The sequence below is a fragment of the Lepisma saccharinum genome, chromosome 29, assembly GCF_977018435.1.
Source record: "Lepisma saccharinum chromosome 29, izLepSacc3.1, whole genome shotgun sequence".
Taxonomy (NCBI): Eukaryota; Metazoa; Arthropoda; class Insecta; order Zygentoma; family Lepismatidae; genus Lepisma; species Lepisma saccharinum.
The window spans coordinates 47,898,663-47,921,435 of NC_139257.1; the positions used below are offsets into that span (position 1 = coordinate 47,898,663).

At 37.8% G+C, this 22,773-nt stretch overlaps 1 protein-coding gene across 1 annotated transcript in view; it reads left to right on the forward strand.

Annotated features, from left to right (window-relative positions):
• Positions 1 to 22,773, forward strand: part of Ttc1 (Tetratricopeptide repeat domain 1) — a 41,602-nt gene that overhangs the window by 11,070 nt on the left and 7,759 nt on the right. The window contains exon 5 of the mRNA XM_083115004.1: positions 725 to 779. Within this exon, the coding sequence (XP_082971130.1) occupies positions 725 to 779 (55 nt within the window). The remainder of the gene's footprint in view (positions 1 to 724; positions 780 to 22,773) is intronic.

Below are 22,773 nucleotides of genomic sequence, written 5' to 3' on the forward strand. Positions count from 1 at the left end.
AAGATGGTGGCTTGTAATAACGGTAGACTACAAGAGAAATAATTCTAGAATGCAAGCAATACGTACAAAAAAACAACAACTTGAAAACCCAAATTTATGAAGAAAGAACTCAAAAGTAAATCAAACTACACAAAAACATAAATATGTTTTCTACATCAACATTTTGAAGGAAGATACCGTATGTCAGAATTAGTTACAATATTGAAAATTTACATATTTCGATACCAGTTCTTTTTTTTCCTCCACACATCAGATTTGTCACATCACTACATGGAAGCAACTCCGGACTTAACTTGAGGGGGGGGGGGGGGGTACAAACTTGAGGCTTAATTTTTGGGGGGCAGAGTCGAAAAGTTTTTCATCCCATAAAAATAGTGTTCAGGATTATTTGCTAAATAAGTGTTACATTTGCGAAATCATAAATGTTATTATTTATTACTTGGCTCTTCAGGTCTTAGGATGTTAACAAAGTATCATTAACTTGTAAATTTTAACAAACTTCCCCCTGCCAAGTTACGCATATGTATCACTACATAAGAGGAAAGCTTCATACACAGATTCATGTGTGTGTACGAGACTTCAAACCATCCGTTACATTTTGAGGATCTGCTCATATTTTAATATTTTCGTCCAGATGAAAAGTTGCTGCATGTTCTTGGTTTTTATTGTTATGACCCTTAACCCGGTAGAAAAGGAGTGTTAATGAAGCTTTGCTCCATTCCAGAGGTTGCCAGAACAAATCCAGGAGAGAAATGAGAAGTTGAAAACAGAAATGCTTGGTAAGTGTTTCCTGCATTGTTTTTACAGTTACACTTGTCTTTTTTCTCACGGTACCAGGTCTTGTTAGAAGGGAATTTTTAGTGTCCCATTAATATATATATATATTATAGTAGGGCTGAGCCGATACCACTTTGAACCAATACCGATGTCGATACTCTCACCTATACTTGTATAATTCTAATTTAAAATAACAAAGGCTATTGCTCTGTTGCAACTATGCATCTCAAGTTTACAGTCTATTTTAGATCAGTGACAATTGATGAGATGTTTCAAATATGAGAGAAATAAAGTGAGATAATTGTGTCATCCTTCCCCACCCCCAATGTTGAAAAATGAGATTATGCCTCTTCAACATCCTCTAAAACTAAGGGATCAATCATCCCAAACTAGCATTAAATCATCCGTGAACACAAGAATAATTGGCGATTTACCAGCCCTTGCTGGACACGACGTCTAGAACTAAGAGTAAAGCTGTAATGTAAAACCAATCTCGTCTCTTTTTTGTCATTTAACATAGAGAATAAAAATTTGTAAACTAAATGTAAGGAGAGAATGATAACTAACCAGTCTCTTGCTTCTATATCAGGCGATTACTTCAGTACAGTGATATTCCGACGTGACTTTGCTTTCGACATATATACTTTTGGCAAATGATTTCTAAAAAAGAAATAATTGCATAGGTCTATTCATTGGCGTGGAGGAAAATCCAAACCCATCACTACACGTTCCAGAAAGTACCTGCCATCATCTGTCGTTCAAAGAACATTATTCCCCTGCCGCGTCCCTGTGTCGAAACATGCCTGCTGAAACTCAGTTATCCAGGTCGAGACAAACAAAAGTCTAAAGTTGGAAAGGAAAAGGTGGATTAACCCAGGTATTTGAATTTCCAGGAATATGCTACGTACTGTGTCTGAGACACGTGCCCCACGTGGGTGATGACTGTTTTGACTGCGGGAGGTCTCTAAAGAGAGAGATGTCCACAATACACCAGGTGCCTTGTTGGTACTGGGACCTTATTGGGATTATTGTTACACGAGACCGCATCTGTGGGAACAAAGCCTGGTAGACTTCGAAGGAACTCCTACGGGGATAATTTCACGTTACCCTTGATTTGCAAGATAATTGACCGCGAGTCTTATCTGCATATGGATTCTTTGTCACGTACTTGCCGTTCACAGAACTTGAGTCCACGTTCAACTAACAAATGCACAAATACGTATTTTTCAGTTTCTTTCAAACCCAAAGGTAAGTTGGAAAAGGTGAATGAACCTTTGACAAGGAACAAATTTTGGTTTTGGTCACGCTTCTAGCAACTCCAAGACAATGGTATCGGCTAGTATCTGTACAAAAATATCAACGATACTTTCCGATACTGATACCCTTGGTATCGGCTCAGCCCTAATAGTATATATATAAAGGAAGAACATTTAATTTTTACCAGAAATTCCTAAATTGAAATATTTGGAGGGTTACAGTGTTCCCCATAATAAACCAATGTGAATTAAAAAATCTAGAATCTGTTCGGGTCCTATGATTGTGCAAAGTTGTTGATAATAGTTCAATGGTTCATCCAAAAATTTTAATTGTATCTCCAAGTACACTTAAATAATAGTAAAACACAATAGATGCTTAAGAAATACCCTATTCCAGCAATATGATAGGTAAACACTGTTTACATTTTAATATTTTTTTTATGAGAAACTGTGGGTTAGTTTTCAACTATACTTAGTATGATTGTGGGTACCTAGTGGAGCTACATTTGGGAATTTTTCTGTTCACTTCTGAGTAGTGTGGGAGCTGCAGCGGCTTTTGTGAGTAAATTACCCCATTTCTTCTAATTGTCCCTGTATCAAGGTGGAATGTCAATATTGCCCTTGCTCTGAAAACACTAGTAGTCCTATTAATAATTATAAAAAAAAACTGTATGATAAATAGTTCTCATTCTGTGAACTTTTGAAAACATTCCCATGCCTTTGAAAAGCCTGCAATTTACTAATTCTTAACTAATAAAAATTAAATCCATTTTCAACAAACTTCAATACTCGTATTGTGTTCAAATTTAAATATTTCATACCTTCATATGCATTAAAAAATATATATATACAGGGTGTCATTTTAATGGCACCCACGGGCCATGGAAACGTACAGAAGACATCAAAATAAACTTTTCTAAGTAACATTTTTCTCGGTGCGTAGTTTTGGCACTACAGTTGTTCAAAAAAAGCCTGTTTTGCCGCCTGAATGCTGGCAACCACACACATCATTTGATTAGTGGCGGCAATTAGGGGGAGGGGGGCAGTTGCCCCCCAATTTTTGCCGCTTTTGCCCCCGCACTATCCTAAACCTTAGCTACGGGGAAAAGTATACTGTCTTTGCCCCCCAGTTTTGGCACCTTGCCCCCATAGTTTGGAACCCAATCGCCGCCACTGCATTTGATGGTATCTGTGACGTCAAATCCTGCGGCGAAACAGTACACGGCAGTGTTGCAAGGAACACACAAATTTTGGGAAGAAATGACAGACTACCAACCACATTATGATCTGTAAAATGAAGATAGGATTGCGTCAAGTAGACCGAACATCTAGGGAAACACGGCCTATCAGCCAGAAGACCAGTAGTCATCCCAGGGGCAGGAGGAAGTGAACCAATGGTAGAAAAACAATGTATTCAAAATGACAATATCGGATTTTGTCTCTTAGCCTACATGTCAAATATAATCATCAACAATAAATTTTATTGGACTTACACTTTACATCTGGCTGTTTACTCCCAGATACATGTCAAATATTTGCAAATGTCATTGCAAGGTTGATATCTACAGGTTTGTATATCCATTTGTCCTGATACATGTGTTGTGGTATTGTGGTGCTGATAGCGAAAATATCTGAGGTTCACGTTGTTACATTATGGCTAAAACACGCACAAGCACAGGTTGTTAGGTTGTTACAACCAGGGAGTCGTAACGTAACGAAATGGAACGGTATTTTCAATTACGGTTTCCGTTACGTTACAACCAGAAACAGAATAACTTTTTTCGTGAACAGAAACGTTACCTCAGGTATATGAACATTACGTTACAGGTGTGCATAACGGTACCGAACCATAACTGATCTCTAAAGGAGTAGGTCTTCACGTGACACTTTAACGTTACATCCATTGCCGGCAACCACTAACGTTACAGGGTAAGAAAGAGGTTCGTCACGTATTGACTAGTAACTTTAGTGTGTGTGGAAAGTGATAGTAACGTTACAATTAACCAGTAACTTAATTGAGGTCACTACTGAAAAAAACGTTACACTCCTTTTTTCAAAGCAACAACGTTATTTATAGCTGGTATCATACAGACGTTCCGATGTGCAATACCGTGTCCGATGCCGTGTTCCGGAGAGAATAACATAGGTCTCTCGTATAATTGTGCTCGTTACTTTTGTAACGTTACAGTTCTTTTCCTCCACAAAAGTCTGTTTCGAAAAAGTGATACACATATCCGTTACGAATAGCAAATACCGTTATCGAAGGCGTTTTCGAAGAAGTCTCATAATTGTTTGATTTTGATTTGCTGTATTTGACTTCGCTTTTTTTTTGCCACTTTTGGCTAATTCTCGAAGATGGTGATTGGTGATAACAATATGAAATTGATGAATGCACACTCACAAACATCCACGCCCAGGCCGGGATTCGGACCCGGGACCCGTAGCGTTCTCATAATTGTGATCGGCAGCATAGTAACATTACAATATTTTGACACCTTGAAAGTCATTAAGTTATAATACGTATTTTCGTTTTGGATGTCAGTGAAAACATTAAATTGTAAAACAAAACGTTTCATTCGGCGTGACAGAATTCTGGTTATCGGAATTTACTGACTAACTATGTATTTATCACAAATATATTTCTTTTCTGCATACTTAATCACTTTACGTGAATTTGTTCTAATTTGAATATCTATGCAAGATGAATTTTAACATGTGCGTTCACTTTATACAATAGGAAAACAAACGTTTGTTGAAGGAAAACGTTTCTATCTATCTATCTATCTATCTCTCGCTCTCGGTTTACATGTGTTACATCAATTAAAAAAAAATACATTATGTTTTTCGATGAGAATGATTCGTTCTTAGATTAAAATGCTGAAGGACGAAACATAAAGGACCAACCATGGTCGAGCCAAAAAGTCATCCGTGCCACGCGTTCGTCCACATAAGCGAGAGGCAAGCTTTTTCCTATCGGAAGACGAAAAATAATTGCTTGCTGCGCGACCTTGAGAAGGCGAACCGAACTGATAGCAGCAGCACCACGCAAATCGGAAAATCTGAAACTTTGTACACGTGACCTTCGATCACGAAGCATCCGAGTAGACAACGCCCTGAGGCGATATGAAAGGCACTTTTAGCCAGTGGCGGCCGGCGGGTACTGTCAACGTGATCAAGAAATCGAAGAAAAAAAACCTCCGCAATGCCTTGGCCCCCCTCCTTGAGGTTGCCCCACTGGCCAAGATGTATATCCTTGTTTGGTAACGTGGAAAACAGTGTGTTTAAGTAATAACACACTAATACGATTCATCTTCACTCACTAACCTATCTTTCAACACTACAGGACACTTCACTAAAAACACAATTACAAGAGGAAGGGAAAGCAAATCTTCTCACCTTCTCCTCCCCCATGCACACGTATTCCAACTGGACGTTGAAAATATTCTACATTTGATGTAAAAAGAAATTGTCGAAATGCCAAAGGAATTTTTACTTTTATATTTTTAAAAAGTCTGGATGGCCCTCTAGGCGCATCTATCTATTATCAAAATGTTCATTTAACTTCGGAAAAATACTAGGTTCGTTTCTCCAAATGTTGGCAGAAAAGTAGATAGTACCTTTTTCACGAATTACTTCCCCAACGGGTCGTACAAATCCGTCGTATTTAGCGACTTATCTCTGAAGATGGCAACGGTGTCAACACTGAGAAAGTTCCCTCGCTGTGCTAAACGGGCACGGCTGGTGTCTTATGGGCTAACCCCATTGGCTAACACCACCCCCTGCCACCTTCTTCCCGGCTTATGGTGCAAAGGTTACTCGCTGAGACTTCACCAACCCTCTGCACGCGTTTCAACTTGGTTAGGCCAGCTCTTGGGTGGCGCCGACCGCTGCCTCGCCGAGGATACGAAACAGCTGGCGATGCAGTGAGGAGGTTGGGGCGGTTCATATCTAGTCTGTGGTTGGGGCGGTCGTCACGTCAGCTTGACCGATTGAAAGATTCGAATCTCATTGTCTGTAAACTATCAATGTATTAATTTAACAATACTTGGGCTAGGGGCTAGGTATGCATTTCTTCTGAGGGTAGTGCCATGGCACGGCGGCTCTCCCCCTTGAGCCGCCGCTGCTTTTAGCAAGTAGAAAATACGTATAAAGGATGGAATTTGTGTACGAAACAAATGAAACCGCGTTTGCGCAACTGGTCTGTAGCTAGACAGGGCCTTTGGACTCTGAAGTAGGCAACAATTGTATGGAGAGTGATTCTCAAAACTAAGCGAATAAAAGGACAGTACACGTATTTTACAAGGGCCCTCATCTGCTTACAATTTTGAAAATTACTTTCAGTAATTCGTGCCTTTTTGGACAGGAGATGAATTAAACTTTGTGGTGTAGAAACAGACAGAGCGCCTACCACGTTTGAAAGAAGAGCATAGGCAGACATTAAAGTAATTTTCAAGAATGTAAGAACGACAGTCGACATGGACATTGAGCAACGTGTGACTGAGAAATACAATCGGAACAAAGGACAAGATTCTTCAAGAAACAGTAATTTTATAAAACTTCCTATCATTAACTAAGTTCATCCTTTTATCCTCTTTTGTTTCTTCTACTTTTGTATTGTTCTTGTATCGCTTTTCTGCCACTTGTAGATAATCGCGACTATGAACATTAATGATGATCATATTAAATCTATGAAGGGATGGTTACCAAAGAAAACGCTCATGCCCAGGTGTCTACTCGAACTTGAAATGTTTGGTAGAGAGTTTATGAGTGGATCACTCAACGACTTCGGCTTCGAGGATACTGTTTCAGTTGCAACATGCAGTATAATTACGTTTCTACTACTCTCAATTGACCCAAGCATGTGGTATGTGTCCTTCATTTTACTTAAAAAGCCCCCTTGATACATGAGATACTGCAAATAATTTCAGGCATGCCGTCGAATTCACATTGCCTGGCACTTTTTTTAAACTAAGTAATGAAGTGACGTGTATATTCATATTACGACTAGCTCGAACTAAAAACTCTTGTGGAATACTGTGTATATGTTATCCTTGTTGAAGTGAGGAACTTCATATTTTGCTAAGAAAATATGTATGAAAAAATATGTTTGTAGCTACTAGAAGAATTCAAATTATTATGATGGAATTTCAACTTGCGTATACTCTTCATATAACGTGGTATATAGTTATCGCAGACGAGGTCTTGTTTCGCAGTCAATTTATTTTTAGTTGAGGAACTCGAGAGTAAGTTGCAAATATTTAATGACCCACGTTGTGGTGTGCTGTTCGATTAAGCAGAATTGGAGTGAGAGAAATCATTCAACACGTCAATTTGTAACTGTGAATGCAAGTTTTCTTTGATTTAGCGGGAAATCAGTCTGCTATTGTTGTAAGTAATAAATGGAAACATATACATTTTCTGCTCGAGTAGGAATCCACAGGCGTTATCCAATCAATCAGTTTCTGTGTTTGAAACTTCTGTCTAGGAAAGCTACATAAAATTTGCTTTTAATAACAGCAGCTTCAAAATAACCTATCCATTCTTGTCATGCCAAGTAATGTTTGATTTTGATTTGTTATATTTAACTTTGGTTTTCTGCCACTTTTGGCTAATCGCGAAGACGAGGATCGGTGATGAAATTACAAAATTGACGAAAGGACATCACAAAGAAAAATGAAAATGATGCATAGGCTGGGATACGAACTCGGGACCTGTGGCGTCGTATTGCGATGTGCTAACCGCTCCGCCACGGAGGTCTGCAAAGTTGTATTTGACCATTGTACATTGTTAATGAAATAAAAACATTACATATACAGTGGCTCACATTAGTAACCGAAACGTAGCATTTTGTTTCATTTCTTCACAATATTTCACAATTAACAACATGTACATAAATATAATCCATTGTGAAATATTTATACGCATTTATTAAAGCTATATTCCCTGTTACGTTTTTCTTTTTTTGTTTAATTTTGGGTGTTTCAGCACTTAGGCTATTTTGCACCCGCCACGTTATACTGGGTCCAGCCCCTTACCACAACAAATAACATAACTGTAAGGTCGCATAACTGAAATATGAAAATATTCTGACTTAGGTTAAAAGCTGAGGCTGTAAAGGGGCACTCAGCACACATGACAAAAAGCAGGAGAACATACAGAATTATACTGGCCAGTCGCCAGAGACTTGTTAGTCAGCAAAAGGCAGCCCAGGGTGTACTACGTGGAACTGATTTTGACGATTGGGTGTATGTACTGCGTGGAAGGTCACCCCTTACACCCCTGTTACGTTTTCAAATCTGAAATTAGTTATTTATATTTGGGTGTGAAAAAAAAGATCACTTTAATATTCAGACAAATCTTGAAAGCCTTCTGTTACTGTTACATAGTTTTTTACCGGTCAACTACAATGCGGGGAAAGAACAATTCATGCTACTTCCTGACTACATCTGTTATGAGTAACTGCATTGATCCCTGACTGAAGTACGAGAAAAATGGGTAACAAAACAAAAAAACAACATTTGACGAACGACAGCTATTTATATTTGCCGTATCTAACCAAAGGGTGTCGGTACGTGCAAGGAAATTGAAAATGTTAAGTACATGTAAGCGTACCGTGGGTAACGCAATAAAACGTAATGAAAAGCAAAATGAGGTAAATTCCGTATCTCAGAAAATTCAACCAAGATAAATGGGAGAAAGAAATGAAGGAGCTTCGGTATGAAAAATCAAGACCCTTTCCTCACCCCCACCCCCTTCTCAAACCAAGGGCTCTGAAAGCAGCTGTGCAACTTGGAGCAGACATTGGGACTGCTTTACAGACGGGATAAAATGAAATGTACTTCCGTTTTCCTACCAACTCAGAAGCGAGTTGGAAACTCTTCATTGCTCCTGTATAGATAAGAAAGTGGGGGAGGGCAGTAGCAGACAAGGCCACCACGGAAACTTGTTTCCAGCAAGCTTTATGTTGGAGTCTTGGCAGTTTGTGGAAGGATTTTGTGTTCTGCCTTCCCCCCCTCCTCTCTCTCTTTGGATTGAAAAACAGGGTGCGACGATTATGCGATGAAATACGGTAATATATAACGATAAAGCTTTATTTGATTGAAGATGATGATAATAATAATAATAATAACCCGTGACGCAACGGTCCGTGAGGGCCACGTCCTACCTACCGACTGCCGGCTTCACTTCCACCTGCCGAGGTTGGAATTATGGGGTGACGCGTGGTTAACAAGACAAGTCTTCAGCTAATCTGTGGTCTTCAGTCTTTGCAGGTTTCCATGGCCGCGTCACGCTACTAATTTGTAGCTCCTCAATTTCCTCACGACGGTGGATGGCCACCAACCCCATACACAGGCCGAAATCTCAGAACCAGGGGTTCCGGGTTCGAATCCTGGCCTGGCCATGAATGTTTGATCTTTGCAAATTAGCCAAAAGTGGCACAAAAAGCGAAGTATAATAAAAGAAAATCAATCAATAAATTGTTTATTGTTGGTTGACGTGAATTGTTAATATGCCTAAACTATTAAAATACTCTAATAGCAGGTTTTCTGTTGCAAATTATTATTTGAATTTTGAGGGCATCCATGACGAAGTGCTTTGCATACTGCTCTATGAAACCGGAGACCCTATGATCGATTGATTGATTGATTTGCTTTATTTTAATTCGCTTCTTGTGCCACTTTTGGCTAAACGCGACGATGAGGATGGTCGATGAAATGATGAAATTAATGAAGGGACACTCACAATGAACACCGAATGAACACAATGCCAAAGCCGGTGTTTAAGCAAGCTGTGCTAACCACTCTACCACGGAGGCCGGAATCCTTCTTAATGTATAGGAGAAATCGTTCTTTGACATCGAACTAAGAACAGTTAATATGCGTCACCTCGGAGTTATTGTATTTTAAATTTCGAACAATCAATTGAGATTTATTCTTCACCATTATTTTGTCCACATCAAAACTTCCACACAATAAGATCAATTACACTAAGGACAACAGCATTAGAGTCTATGCTTTAAGGAATGATTAAGCACACAACGATGACGGAAAATAATTCACATGATTAAAGTGATGCATTACATCAGTGAAACATAAATTTTCGGTCATGAAGAAAGATTGAAAAACGCAGGGACACAATAATCGATGTGTTTATTTATTTTATTTCGCTTTTCTTCCACTTTTGGGTAATCACAAAGATAAGTATGAAAGGTGTGTTAAGATGAAATTTGTGAAAGGACAACTACAAACGTAAATGGATAGGACACAGTCCAAACCCCACAGACCATTATACTGACCTTATGTCATGACGCCAGATCCTCGTTAGTGTGCAAAATGCACTCCATGGTCACAATGACGTAAGCATTCGTAGAATTGATTTGTATATCATTCTTTCTTTTTTTCAGAAAAACGCGAGCTAAACTATTGCGCGTTCTGTGATATGTTCATTACTTCTCAGGAACACTCGCGGCCTTCAACCAGTTTTATCCTTAAACAAAATTGCGGGTTAGGATGTTAACAGATACTTCAAAGACAATATCCAAAAAATTACTTGTCACATACGCAGAATGTAAAACATTTTTATTTTCTCGTTTCTTCTACATCCTTGGGGAGTAAAGACGGCTGGAGCGTGGTGCTGGTCATATGACCTCCAAAATGTCCGAACTCTAGAATATGCGACACCCTACTGCCACAAACCCTTAAATGTGCCTTCATGGCACGGTTCTATACGCACGACGAACTTTACCTTACCTTTACTACTACTAAGTACTCATGCCCGGAATTTTTGTATTTTTGATCCCTCATTATGTCTCCATTGCTAACCTGTTTCATTTCCAGTCATGACAGCAATTAGTCGATGCAATAAAAATACGTCAAACTTAAAATGAAACAGGTGTCGGCGCGCGCACACACACACACACACACACAAACACAAACTCAAGGAGAGAGAGAAAGGCGGGGTTGGGGTGGGGGAGGAACACAAAATCCTTCCACAAACTGCCAAGACTCCAACAAGACGCTTTGCCGGAAACAAGTTTGCGTGCTGGCCTTGTCTGCTATTGCCCTCCCCCACTTTCTTATCTATACAGGAGCAATGAAGAGTTTCCAACTCGCTTCTGAGTTGGTAGGAAAACGGAAGTACATTTCATTTTATCCCGTCTGTACATCCGAAATGGTAATCTGGCGGTTAAGAAAGCAACGATGAGTATGAGCGACGAAATGGTGAAACTGATGAAGGGACAATCACAAAGAACACTCCTGCACAGGTCGGGATTCGAAACCGGAACCCCTGGCGTCGTAGCGTGCTGTGCCACTCTACCACGTAATATTTTTTATGTACTCATTTTTAGCTACTTCCTTTGTTCCTTATTTTATTAAGTGTATCCGAATATTAATGTTGCTGCTATGTAAAGTCCAACGTTCATAATTTAATATCTGACTAAATTGTATTTTTTCAAAATTGTTCCACTTTGTATCACACATCTACGATACCGAAGATATTTTTTTAAAAAAAATTCTAACGTTCCTTCATTTAAAATGTGTCTGACATGCCTTAAAATGAAAACGTCTTATCTGGCCAAATATTCGAGAGTCTACCTATTTAGCGAAGCGTTTTTCTGTTGTTTGCGACGTGAACAACGTAACGTCTCGAAGGTAGTGAAGTATAAAGACATTTGTAGACATGTGAGCACTTTTGTTATCATATTCACTGATTGTAAATGTCAAATGATGGGGAATTGCAGAATTACGCCTGTTTATTTGATGGAATTCTAAGTGAAAAAGAAGAGAGGAAATGGAGATATTAATACTAACATTTATTGAACGTTTTATCCTGGATGCGAACCCGGCTTCTTAAAGGTAAGTGATCTCACTTTGTATTTGTTGAATATGTATTTAGTGTACACATTTGTGCCTAATAAAGAAGTCCAAGAAAAATGTATTTTTTAGCTAATACGTTTTAGAATTATTATTTTTTTAAGTATTTGTAGGTGTGTTTTACAACAAAAGAGCATTTCGGTATCAAAGCAGAGGGACACAAGAAAGAAAATGCAAGGGCATTAAATGAAAACTCCTTAACTTCATTAGGGGTAACATCTGAAATAAATAAATCAATAAATAAATCTAAGCGTACATATGGTGAGACATGAATCCATAGGGACAAAAGTATATTTTTGGTGAAATGGATTAGAATCACTGCGTGCACCCTAGAAAGTTTGATAAAACACCTCAAGTGTTTTTCTTAAGAGAAGTGTAATACTACCAAATAGGACCTCTGGCAAGAAATCGCTAATAGGCGGTGTGTGCCAAACAAAGAAGACGACGACAACCTATCTCCAGTTCTCAAGGGCATTTAGTGGAATGAGTGATTATAAAGTTTTATTTTGGATTTGTTCAGTAATATGGTGCAGGCGATAATCGTTCAGGTGTGTATATGTATATGATTAATTGAATTAGGTTATTTTACTTACCTTTTTGTCATTTTAGTATATATATATATACTAAAGCAAGATATATATATATATATATATATATATATATATATATATATATATATATCTTGCTTTAACCCACGGAAATAACTATTTCTGCTTCTGCATTTTTCAGCAGTGTACAAATACGCCACAAGCTGCTTCTACATGGAGCCAATCAGATTCGCAGTGTTCGATTTAAGGGAGGGGTAGGAGGTTAGAACTACATTTTACAGCGGAGGTAGATGAAGAAATTGGGATCCTTAAAACTAGCGTGAATGGGAATCTCGGTCTTTTACGATTGGTTACAATGGAAGGAGAAGGTTCTTCGCTATCCAAGGGAAGAAAGAGAAAAAATCCCGTTCGCATGTTTTTCTCCTTTGATGACATACGACGAGAATCTCACTGTCTTATTCCGGGCTGCGGAAAGAAAGTTGCGGTAAGTGCAATCTTCGGGCAGGTTGAAATGTTTCAGTTCTCGCCGTAAATTCCGTTATTTAGGATTTCAGGATGGGACTTATCTTAACTTGTCGAATCTCATAGCCGTCCTAGACCGAAGCCACCTTGATCGTGTTATTACTATTTAAACATCATAAGTGTTTTCTATCTTATAAGTTACATTCTTCCTCTCAATTGTTCTGCCAGTGAGGGTCAACGTAGAGAACGTGGTCTCGAAAAAGGAAACTGAAAACAGCTCGTCTAAATGTCGGAGAGCCTTAGTTTAGAGTGCAATGGGGTTATACGTCGTATAGAGCGACCACAAGGGGAAAAAAAACGCCGAAAAGTGTACGCACAGATTTTCCTTCTTCCATTCAGCTCTGGCCATAAGAAAGCATGCTTTACTGTGCCCCTCTCCTCCACGCGAGAGTACGGTGCACGCGAGCCGCGAGTCTGCTCAGGTTTATATCCTTGTGGTCCCACAGTAGTTTCTGTTCATTTCTGCAGGAATTCAATCTTATCATAAAAAACTAACTAAACTTTTTGCTCTGATTGTCGTGGATTAAAAAAATGTTAGGATGCAGGCGAAAGGAAATGGAAAATAATTAACGTTTGTAAATTACACGTAGGATTGTGCACGAGTGCACTCTTGCTCACACATCACATTCTGCTATGAGCCAGCGTATTTAAAGGTGCTTGAAGACTATGGGCAGATCTTTTCATGTCTGCAGGTTTGCCTTGGGAAAATTCAAATGCCTAGTTTCAATACATTAATTAATTTAACTTTATTTGGGATTCTATGAAATTATTTGCATGGAGGTGCATATAGAAACGTTCATTTCATCATGTTAACGTTTGAAAGCAACTGATATAGTCTGACCGTGGGCAATAGTTGCTTCGGCATTTCAAAACTCGGCTCCATATGCATGTGTGGGGGGTAGAGGAGTATTTTATTTCCTATTTCGGCAATTTTACGTAGCTTTCCTACCTCTTCAGTTATTTACTATGTTGAGGTTGAATAGATATTGGGACAAACTCAATGGTACGTCCATACCTTAGCCAGGGTTTCAAATAGCAGCTTAGCTGATCAGTCACGGAGCAGGCAACGACTTTAGTCTTTACGGTGTTCTTCAAGCAGCAATTTTAGTATGGTGTCTTGATACTAATTTTTTCATGGCCATTATTTTGTTGGCCGTGACGATATAAGTTGTTATTGAACATTGTATCTAAAACTCAAAGTTTGCTGATTTACGTGAATGCTGAACTCTTACTCCAAATTGAAATGAATGCAATACTCCTTGACTACTAAAAAGTGATAGCGATACTTGAAGTGAAGGTCGGCTTCCCCGATGTCGCAGTGGTAGCGTCGTCGCCTTGTATTCCAGGGGTCCCGGGTTCGATACCCGGTGGAGGCACACAGTGGTTCGGATCCAATTTTATAAACTGTAGGTTCAGTTCCGATTAGCCTTACTGTGCATAAAGTCTGACTGTTAAACGTGACTCAGTCTTACAGATAAGAATTAGAAGTGGAAAAATGTCGATTTACTTCAAATACCCTTCAGAGGATTTTTTTTTTAACAAAACTGAAAACCGCATTTTTGTAGTTACGTTCGTCTGATTCCCGTAGGACGATAGGTGAAATACGTTTCCCGAGAAATATTTGAAAGGAGTTGTGTTAAGATGTCAAGCATGTAGCCCACAGCCATGCTGTATGATGAAAGCATAGAGGATAAGCCCCACACTTAATCTAGGTTCACAACAAAGATAGCGACTGAGAGGCCTAGCGTAATGAAAGGCAAGGAAAACTGTTAATCATTGGAAGAGACAATGAGTTTCATGTTTAGATCATTCTATCATATGTATAATTAATGAAATTGCTTATAAAAATAAAAAATGGTACAAAATGCTTCAAAGTAATTGAAAATATCGTCTCCAGGAAAAACCGAGAAAAGGAATACGCCCATTCAAACTGCAAACCTCGATTTGCATACTATATAGAAGGAATTTCCACCACATACTTGAAATTAGTTTGAGAAAATCTAAAATACGAGGAATCCCTATTCTCGTGTTGCTATTTCCTGTCAAATAAGAGGCTGTTGCGGTCTACTTCCGCGCTATACATTGAAGAAACAACGCTTTATACTCCGAAGTAGATACCAATGGTTCATGGACGCCCGCATTTTTTTTCAGGGAAGGGCAAGCAAGGTAGTTTTTTCCAGGGGGGGAAACAAGGTGCATGTCCTACACCATAAGTGTTGTCTTTTAAAAAAAAACATTACTTTAATTTGAAGTTATGTTCATGCAATAATTAACATATATTATTGTAGCTGAAATGACATTATATGTGATATATATATATATATATATATATATATATATATATATATATATATATATATAATTTTTGGTTGACTTTCATTTTCCAGGGGGGTCGTCCACCCCTTGCCCCTCTTTCGGACGTCCTTGCAAAGGTTCTATTTTTATTTCGCGTCTACCACTGTTAATCGCGATGATAAAGGATGCGATAGATGATGGAAGTGGTATAAAGACAATATCTTCTAGTCCAGGTTCTAATCAGACTTTAGACTTCGCATTGTATTACACTAATTAATTTGCCACGGGATCGGCTACTTTGTGTTTGTCTGCTCATCAAATGATTAATTAGTTATTCAAACTCTATAGGTAGCAAAGCGATATAAAATAACGAAACGGAAAAAATCCACTTGACGTCTTGTAGTACTATCATCAACCTACAATTTCATGCTCACAAATCCACACAGGAAACTTCTTGTGGCATTAGTTTTGCGGAATGGCCTTGGGAAATAAAGATCGCCCATTTCCTTGTTCAGCTCTAGACAATTCAGGTGCCTTATCGAAGCTGCTCTTGAGCATGCAGGGTTTCTAACCTACTTCGCCGTAATTCAGTTGTTGTATCTTGATCAATATGCTGCATTGAACATTCCACTCAGAAATCCCATCCTATTCAACAGGGCGAGCTCACTACCATCCACTATGTGTAGGGTATTCTATAGTATTTTAATCAGGCGTAAAAAGTGCTGGGATTCCAATTTGTGACTAATCTCCATACATTAAGCATATTGTTATATAATGACAGTTAGTGGTCTCCATATATTTACGTATATGGGTATATTGTACGAATACACAAACTCGCACATAGATTTTACTTTGATATTAATTCTTTCAGTATGAATAAAACTATTTTCTTTATAGGGAGATCATAGTGGTAACCTAGAGAAACATATCAAGCGGAGGCATCAAGATAAGCTGTCATTTCTGCAGAAGAAGAAAATGAGAAATGCTATCTCTAGTAATCCGAAAGCCAATATTCTCCTAAATGTAAAGATGACCGCAGACATCCTCAGGCAGTCTTGCATCCGACTCATCTCGGAGCACGGACGTCCTTTTTCACTGATGAATGACCAAGCATTTCAAGATATAGTGAATCCTCTTTTGGAAGCGATGCCAGCTTCTGACAGGTGCGTATTTTCATCAATGTCGTCAGATTGTCCTTTACATGTATTCCTTAGTATGTTCACATTGTATACGAATGAAATTATTTTCATTGTTAGTAACGGACAGTCTTAATCAGTGTTCGGAAAGTTACTAGAGTCAGTTGCTTGGTTCAAAAAGTAGGTTCGGTGCAGCTACTCAATTTAAGAATAACTTACTTTTGCAGTTACTTTCTGTTGGATATTTTATTGCGAAAAATTGAACACACCCAATGATCATTAATTACAAGAAAATAAATATTTAAGAAATTTTATTTTGGATTTTATGTCTGTGGTATGTCATCGCATTGTAATATTATGACAACAATCAAGATTAAACCAAACACTGAAGTTTTAATGAGCAACTAGAAATGACGAATTGCAACAAAGCGTGGATGTCCTAAATTCAAAATGGAACGAAGCCCAGCTTTCTTGCCTTAGTAGGAGATTCCGAAAAAAAAAAGGAAACAAAAGCGTCCAGAAAAGAAATAGTTGGAAGCTAAACTACCCCTCTAAGAGAAAGGCCCTTAAATCAATTTGACGTATACAAACAAGACTAATTATTCAAATGCCAACAACTCTAAGCTGATTTTTCAAAGGATGACGCTTGGTCCGCGCATAGTCCATCGCAGCTATTTCTGGCTTTCAAGACAGAACCCACTCCTTAACTAGCTCAACTACTGTCCTCGCGTAGCTGGGCAGGACTGAAATTTTGGAGGGCTCCCACCAGGAATTTAACCCTGGACCGCTAGCGCCAAATGTTAAATCACTAATAATTTGGCTACGCGGGAGCCCATAGTTGAAACAGTGTTGCGAAATTTAACTTTTCCCCCCAACGCTACAAATTTTAAAGTTAAAAATTTGTCTTAAAGAATAGTAAAAGTAACGTCATAAAGTTACATCTATTGCAAAAATGAAACTCTGCTACGGTTACAGCTACCTTCTTTAGTTAGAATTCCTTAGAAATTCATTTCAGGTTACTTCAAATACATTGATTTTATTGATCCAGCCTCATGTAATGAAGGTAGAGAGTTCTGTATATCCTTACAATGTTTAGAAGGAATGCAATTACGTTAAGTTAGTTTTTCAAATAACTGTAAAACTAGTTACTCACTGACATAATCATGAGTAATTTCAACTGCAACAGTTACTCTTTGAATAAGTAAACTAAGTATAACTGTCTGGAAAAGTAATTTTCTGAAGACTGATATGTATGAGACACATTTTTTCATCAAATGATATTTAACACACTTTTGTACACTCAAACAAAACTAATTAATATAAAGTTTTCAAATATTATGTCAAATTTTCCTCAATTTTACAAAGTTGTTACATATACAGTGCGTTCGTTTTAAACTCTTATAACACAGGTTAGGTCGGAATATGTAATATAAATACTGTATAATTGTCTGCATGCTAGACGTTACGGGACGAAAGTGCCGGCATCTGTCCCATATCACGTGCTAACTCTGCGCAGAGACAAAACAAACTCACTGTACTCCATATGCCTAGAGACAGGTTATGCTAACATTCTGTAGCTTTCCAGTGCTGGATGGAACTGAGCATGCAGTACAACTTATTTAGATATCCCCTATATACTATTGTTAATATATTTTAGAAAATAAAAAAAATATAGGTGTCACATATATCCTTTTCACAGCCTTAGGTATATCTGAATGAAGCAAAAAGACCTATTGCCAAAGCCCAGTGCTGTGACCAGGGAGGGTGGTGTTATAACTTCCTCATTAGTTCAAACTTTACTAAAGAGCGTTGATTGCATCAAATAACACTGTTTATTGCATGCAAGCTGCGTTAGTTTCTAGACACACTGATAGAGGTTAACCTATTATGGTTTTAAATAACAATCTTTTTCACTTTCACCAAAAAGTGTTCTGCTTTCTCATATTTGTAGCATTTGCCTAGTTGATGAAAGCTTGATAATATAATTAATTCATACTATTTGAAAAATATTTTTAAGAATTTTAATTCTATTTTGGGTTTGAAACAAATGTCTTGAAAATTTCAAAAATCAAGAAACAACTTATCAATTAAGGATGAAAGCAAATTTTATTCTCTGCAGGTTTATCGTGAACAAGGAAGGTGTACGGAACATGCTATTCAGTCAGGCCCAGCAGATCAGAGAAACAATACGCGGCGAAATGGAGGGAAAATTGATACATCTAAAAGTTGATTCTACTTCGAAAAATGGACGATCATTCTTTGGTGTCAACGTTCAGTTTGTTGTAAATGGGGCTCTCCAATTGCGTACTTTGTCAGTTCAAGAGTTATTTGTGTCTCAAACAGGTAGCAATTTGCGTTACGAATTGTTGAACATTCTGGATAAGTATAATGTGCCCGTGGAGAATATATATAGTTTAACTACAGACACTGGAGCAAACATGATTAAAGCCGGGAAACTTATTGGGGAAGATCAAGAAACACAGATGTCTAATATTTCTCAAGACACTTACGAAGATGAAGATATTGAAATGGAATTGACGAGTAAAGATTATCGTCTCCAATCCGTTCGTTGCGCGTCGCATACTCTTCATTTAGTCGTAAATGATGCTCTCAATTCCATTCCTGAAGTTAAGGATATTATTGTGACATGTCAAGCAGCATGCCGTGTCTTACGATCGCCTACAGCACGGCGTCAATTGAATGCAGAATCACTGCCGGTACCATCCCTTGATGTCCCGACAAGATGGAACAGCACAAATGATATGCTCCAGTCACTTTTTACACTTAAAAAGTTCATAGGGGATTACTATCAAGAGCAAGTTAAAATAAAGCAAGAAGACTGGATATACATTGAGGCTATTTTGACGTCACTGGAACCAGCCAAAGTAGCCACAAAGAGGCTGCAAGAAGAACAGATTCTACTTGGCGACTTCTACGGGATATGGCTGGAGTGTCGCCTTAAAACATCAACAATCAACACAGACCTTGCACGCCACATAGTAGAGGGCATGGACAAACGAGAAAAACAAGCATTATATGTCAATAACGAAGAGAGACTTCCATCATTATTTGAGTATCCAGGATTTCTTGCTTCTATTTACATGGATCCCAGGTACTTTTCTGTTTTAAGTGAAGAAAACATCCATGTGGCGAAGGTGTATCTCCAGAAGTTGTGGTTAAGACTTGAACACATGAAATCCTTATCAGTGTGTGGAGAGGTAAAGAAACAAGAAGATTCCAGCACTGAAGATGATGACAGTGATCATGTCACAAACTACTTAAAGAAACAAGATTTATTGCGGCGGAATACCATATCTGCACCAAAGTTTAATATTGCGTCATTATTGGACACTTACTTTGTTTCAACTCGAAGACTGAAAAGGACTGAAAATGTTCTAAATTTCTGGGAAATTAGAAAATCAAGTTGTCCCGAATTGTACATTTTGGCTTGTATTGTTCTCTCTACTCCTGCAACACAAGTTAGTGTCGAGAGACTCTTTTCATCTCTGAAATTCATACTAAACCCACTCAGGTGTAATATGGCAACCGAAATTATTGATGACATACTTGTTATTAGAAATAATTATATTTTCATGAAAAAAAATCTAACTAAATCTTCATTAAAAAGCAATGTCAGAAATAGCAGCACAGAATTGACTACAAACATTGTAGCAAACTTTGTGGAATCCAATGATACACCACAGAAAGATCTTGTACAACATGTTGAAAATGTGGGGAATATTACTGTCTAGATTAATAATGTATATAATTACTTGATTTTTTTTGTGATCTTATAGTTCATTATACATAAGTAGCTGTAACCAAAGAAAATCTTTTCAGAGGTTCCATAAGAAGTAATTTAATTAAAAGAACAATTTTGCTCGTACTTGTTTAATGTTTCCTAGTAATTAATAAATTTAGTTTTGAGTAGCTGTCTTACCTGTTCACAAAATTGCACAGATATACTGATGTTATACAAGAGTATGAAATATATTTTTATTCATGTCAAATTTGTGGAATTCTGTTTAGTTTTAAATTGACACCTGAAGGAAATGACAGTGTATTTGCTTTGTTTTGAAAGATACAAAATTTCTCTAGTTTTTTAAGTAATATGGTCTTTTTTTTCCTTGTTTTAGAATTTACCTTGGAATGATTAAGAGAATAATAAAGATATTCAACAAAATTTTAAAAACTGTTTCAATATATACTTTTCAGAACCTCCGTTCTATTCTTATGCTTATACAGTACGAATGCATACTTTAAATATATGTATATTTACATTTTTTTAAAAAAAATTGAGCTTCGATGTTGTAGGGAGTTGAATATATGGCAAATATTGTTATTCCTTGGTTGGTGAACAAATCCTAATTTTTTTTTATTGTATTAATTCCCATGATATCTGTTTCTTTGTGAGAGATTAGTGTAAATTTTTAGATTTTTTATGATAAATTTGACAGCCATTTTAGAATGTACCTCAAAATGTAACATTTAGAGCACATTACTCAGGAACACCACTCAATAACAGACGTTACTGTTAGCCTCCTAATATGTAACCTAAAATCAATTCTTGTTTTTCAAACACGCTACTTCCTAAGGTTAAGTTTAGTTCTCTTGTTATAAAATTCTCTTAATAAAATATCAAAAAATGGCAACATCATTGTCATTATCTTGTCTAAGTAATTATTGCATGGCATCTGATAAATTATCAAAAGACGCACGCAAATGCAAATTAATGTACATTAATTACCTTGATGGACGCACGTGTCTGCCTGTGTGTGTATCCAAATCAGCATGTTACTTTCTAATGTTCTGGACAATGAGTTTTTGAAGAATGGAAACCGAATAGTCAATCACTCTACTACCAAATCATCCCGTGTAACAGCATGGAATGTAAATGGAGATGACAAATAGCATCCACATATCTTTTGAACTTGACTCATTTTGTTAGAATCAGTCGTTCCACATGTCTTATCGATACCTCAAAAATACTGAACCCACAATTGTAATATTAAAATGGGCTCCAATAACTATCAAAGTTTAATTTTTGCATGGCTGAGTTGGGGTCATGTAAATTCTTGTCCTCGCTAAAGTACAGTATGCGTACGTTGCACAAGACTATATAAAAACAAAGTAAATTTGTTACACACACATAAGTGCGCGCCCGCAATTGCATAGCTGAAAGTCTACTGAACACACACACACATCAACTTTCGAGCACTAACGATGACCATTGCCATAAGCACAATCTCTGGCGTGTGTCCAAACATGCACTTCTATGTTCACTATCTAGTAGTAGCAATTTATGGTAGAAATCAATGGTCACTAAAAGTGCATGTTACAACGTCTGCCCACACCTGGGAGTTAGGAATGGAAGACATCGCCATTATGTTATTAAGTGTCCTGTTCAAAATGTCCTTACTTTTATTTTTAAGAAATTTGCCAGAGAACGAAGCGCGATAGTTTTCAATTACATAGAAAATGATGCACCCCCTCAGAGGAGTAACCACAAATTCTTGTCTGCGGGGGGAGTACTTGGATAAACTATTAATAATAGTAGTAATAATGGCACTATTATTATACGTACACAATTTATATAGCCTATATTAATACATTACATAATGAATTCATTCGCCCCACAACAAACAACAAAAAATATGCCTCTGAAATGTGTGCGCTTCTTCTCCCCCAAACAAATGTTCATACATTTAAGACTCAACTGTTTGTAATAGTCTGACGTACTTACTTCTTGTTACTTCTCCCTCTGGTAATTTACAATGCATTACAGAAAATAAATTGCTAGCGAAGCGATCAAGAAAACTTTTAGATCCAAATTTTTGCAAACTGAAAACAATATTGATTTAATATGGCGCAAAAAAATCATGGAGGCCCATGACATTCTCTTTTACATTTTTTTTTCTATTTACATCGTTCGGCGTCCAGGGCTGACTGCCGCCGTCCCCTATACATCGACCACAAGGAAAAAAACCTTGGGACGAAAAGTCCCCGCGCAGCTTTCCCTTCTTCCCTCCACCTCGGGCCATAAGGAAGCATGGTCCACTCTCCCCCTCCCCTACAAGCGGGAGTATGGTGTACAGGAGTCGTGGGTCTGCGCAGGTTGTTTTGCTCATGGTTCCACTATAGCTAAGGGTTTGAAATTGACAAGACTGTAAGAAAAGCAGATATTGCGAGCGAAACGAGCTAGACAATTTTATATAACTTTATTTACATTTGTATAAAGATATAAATCGAAAGGGGGCAATTGCCCTTCTGTGCCTCCTTGCAGATGCTCTTGACCGTCTGGAAGAAATAATGCACGAAAGACGTGAAAACTAAATCCGTCTTTAGTATCGTTTTGTCCTGCAAC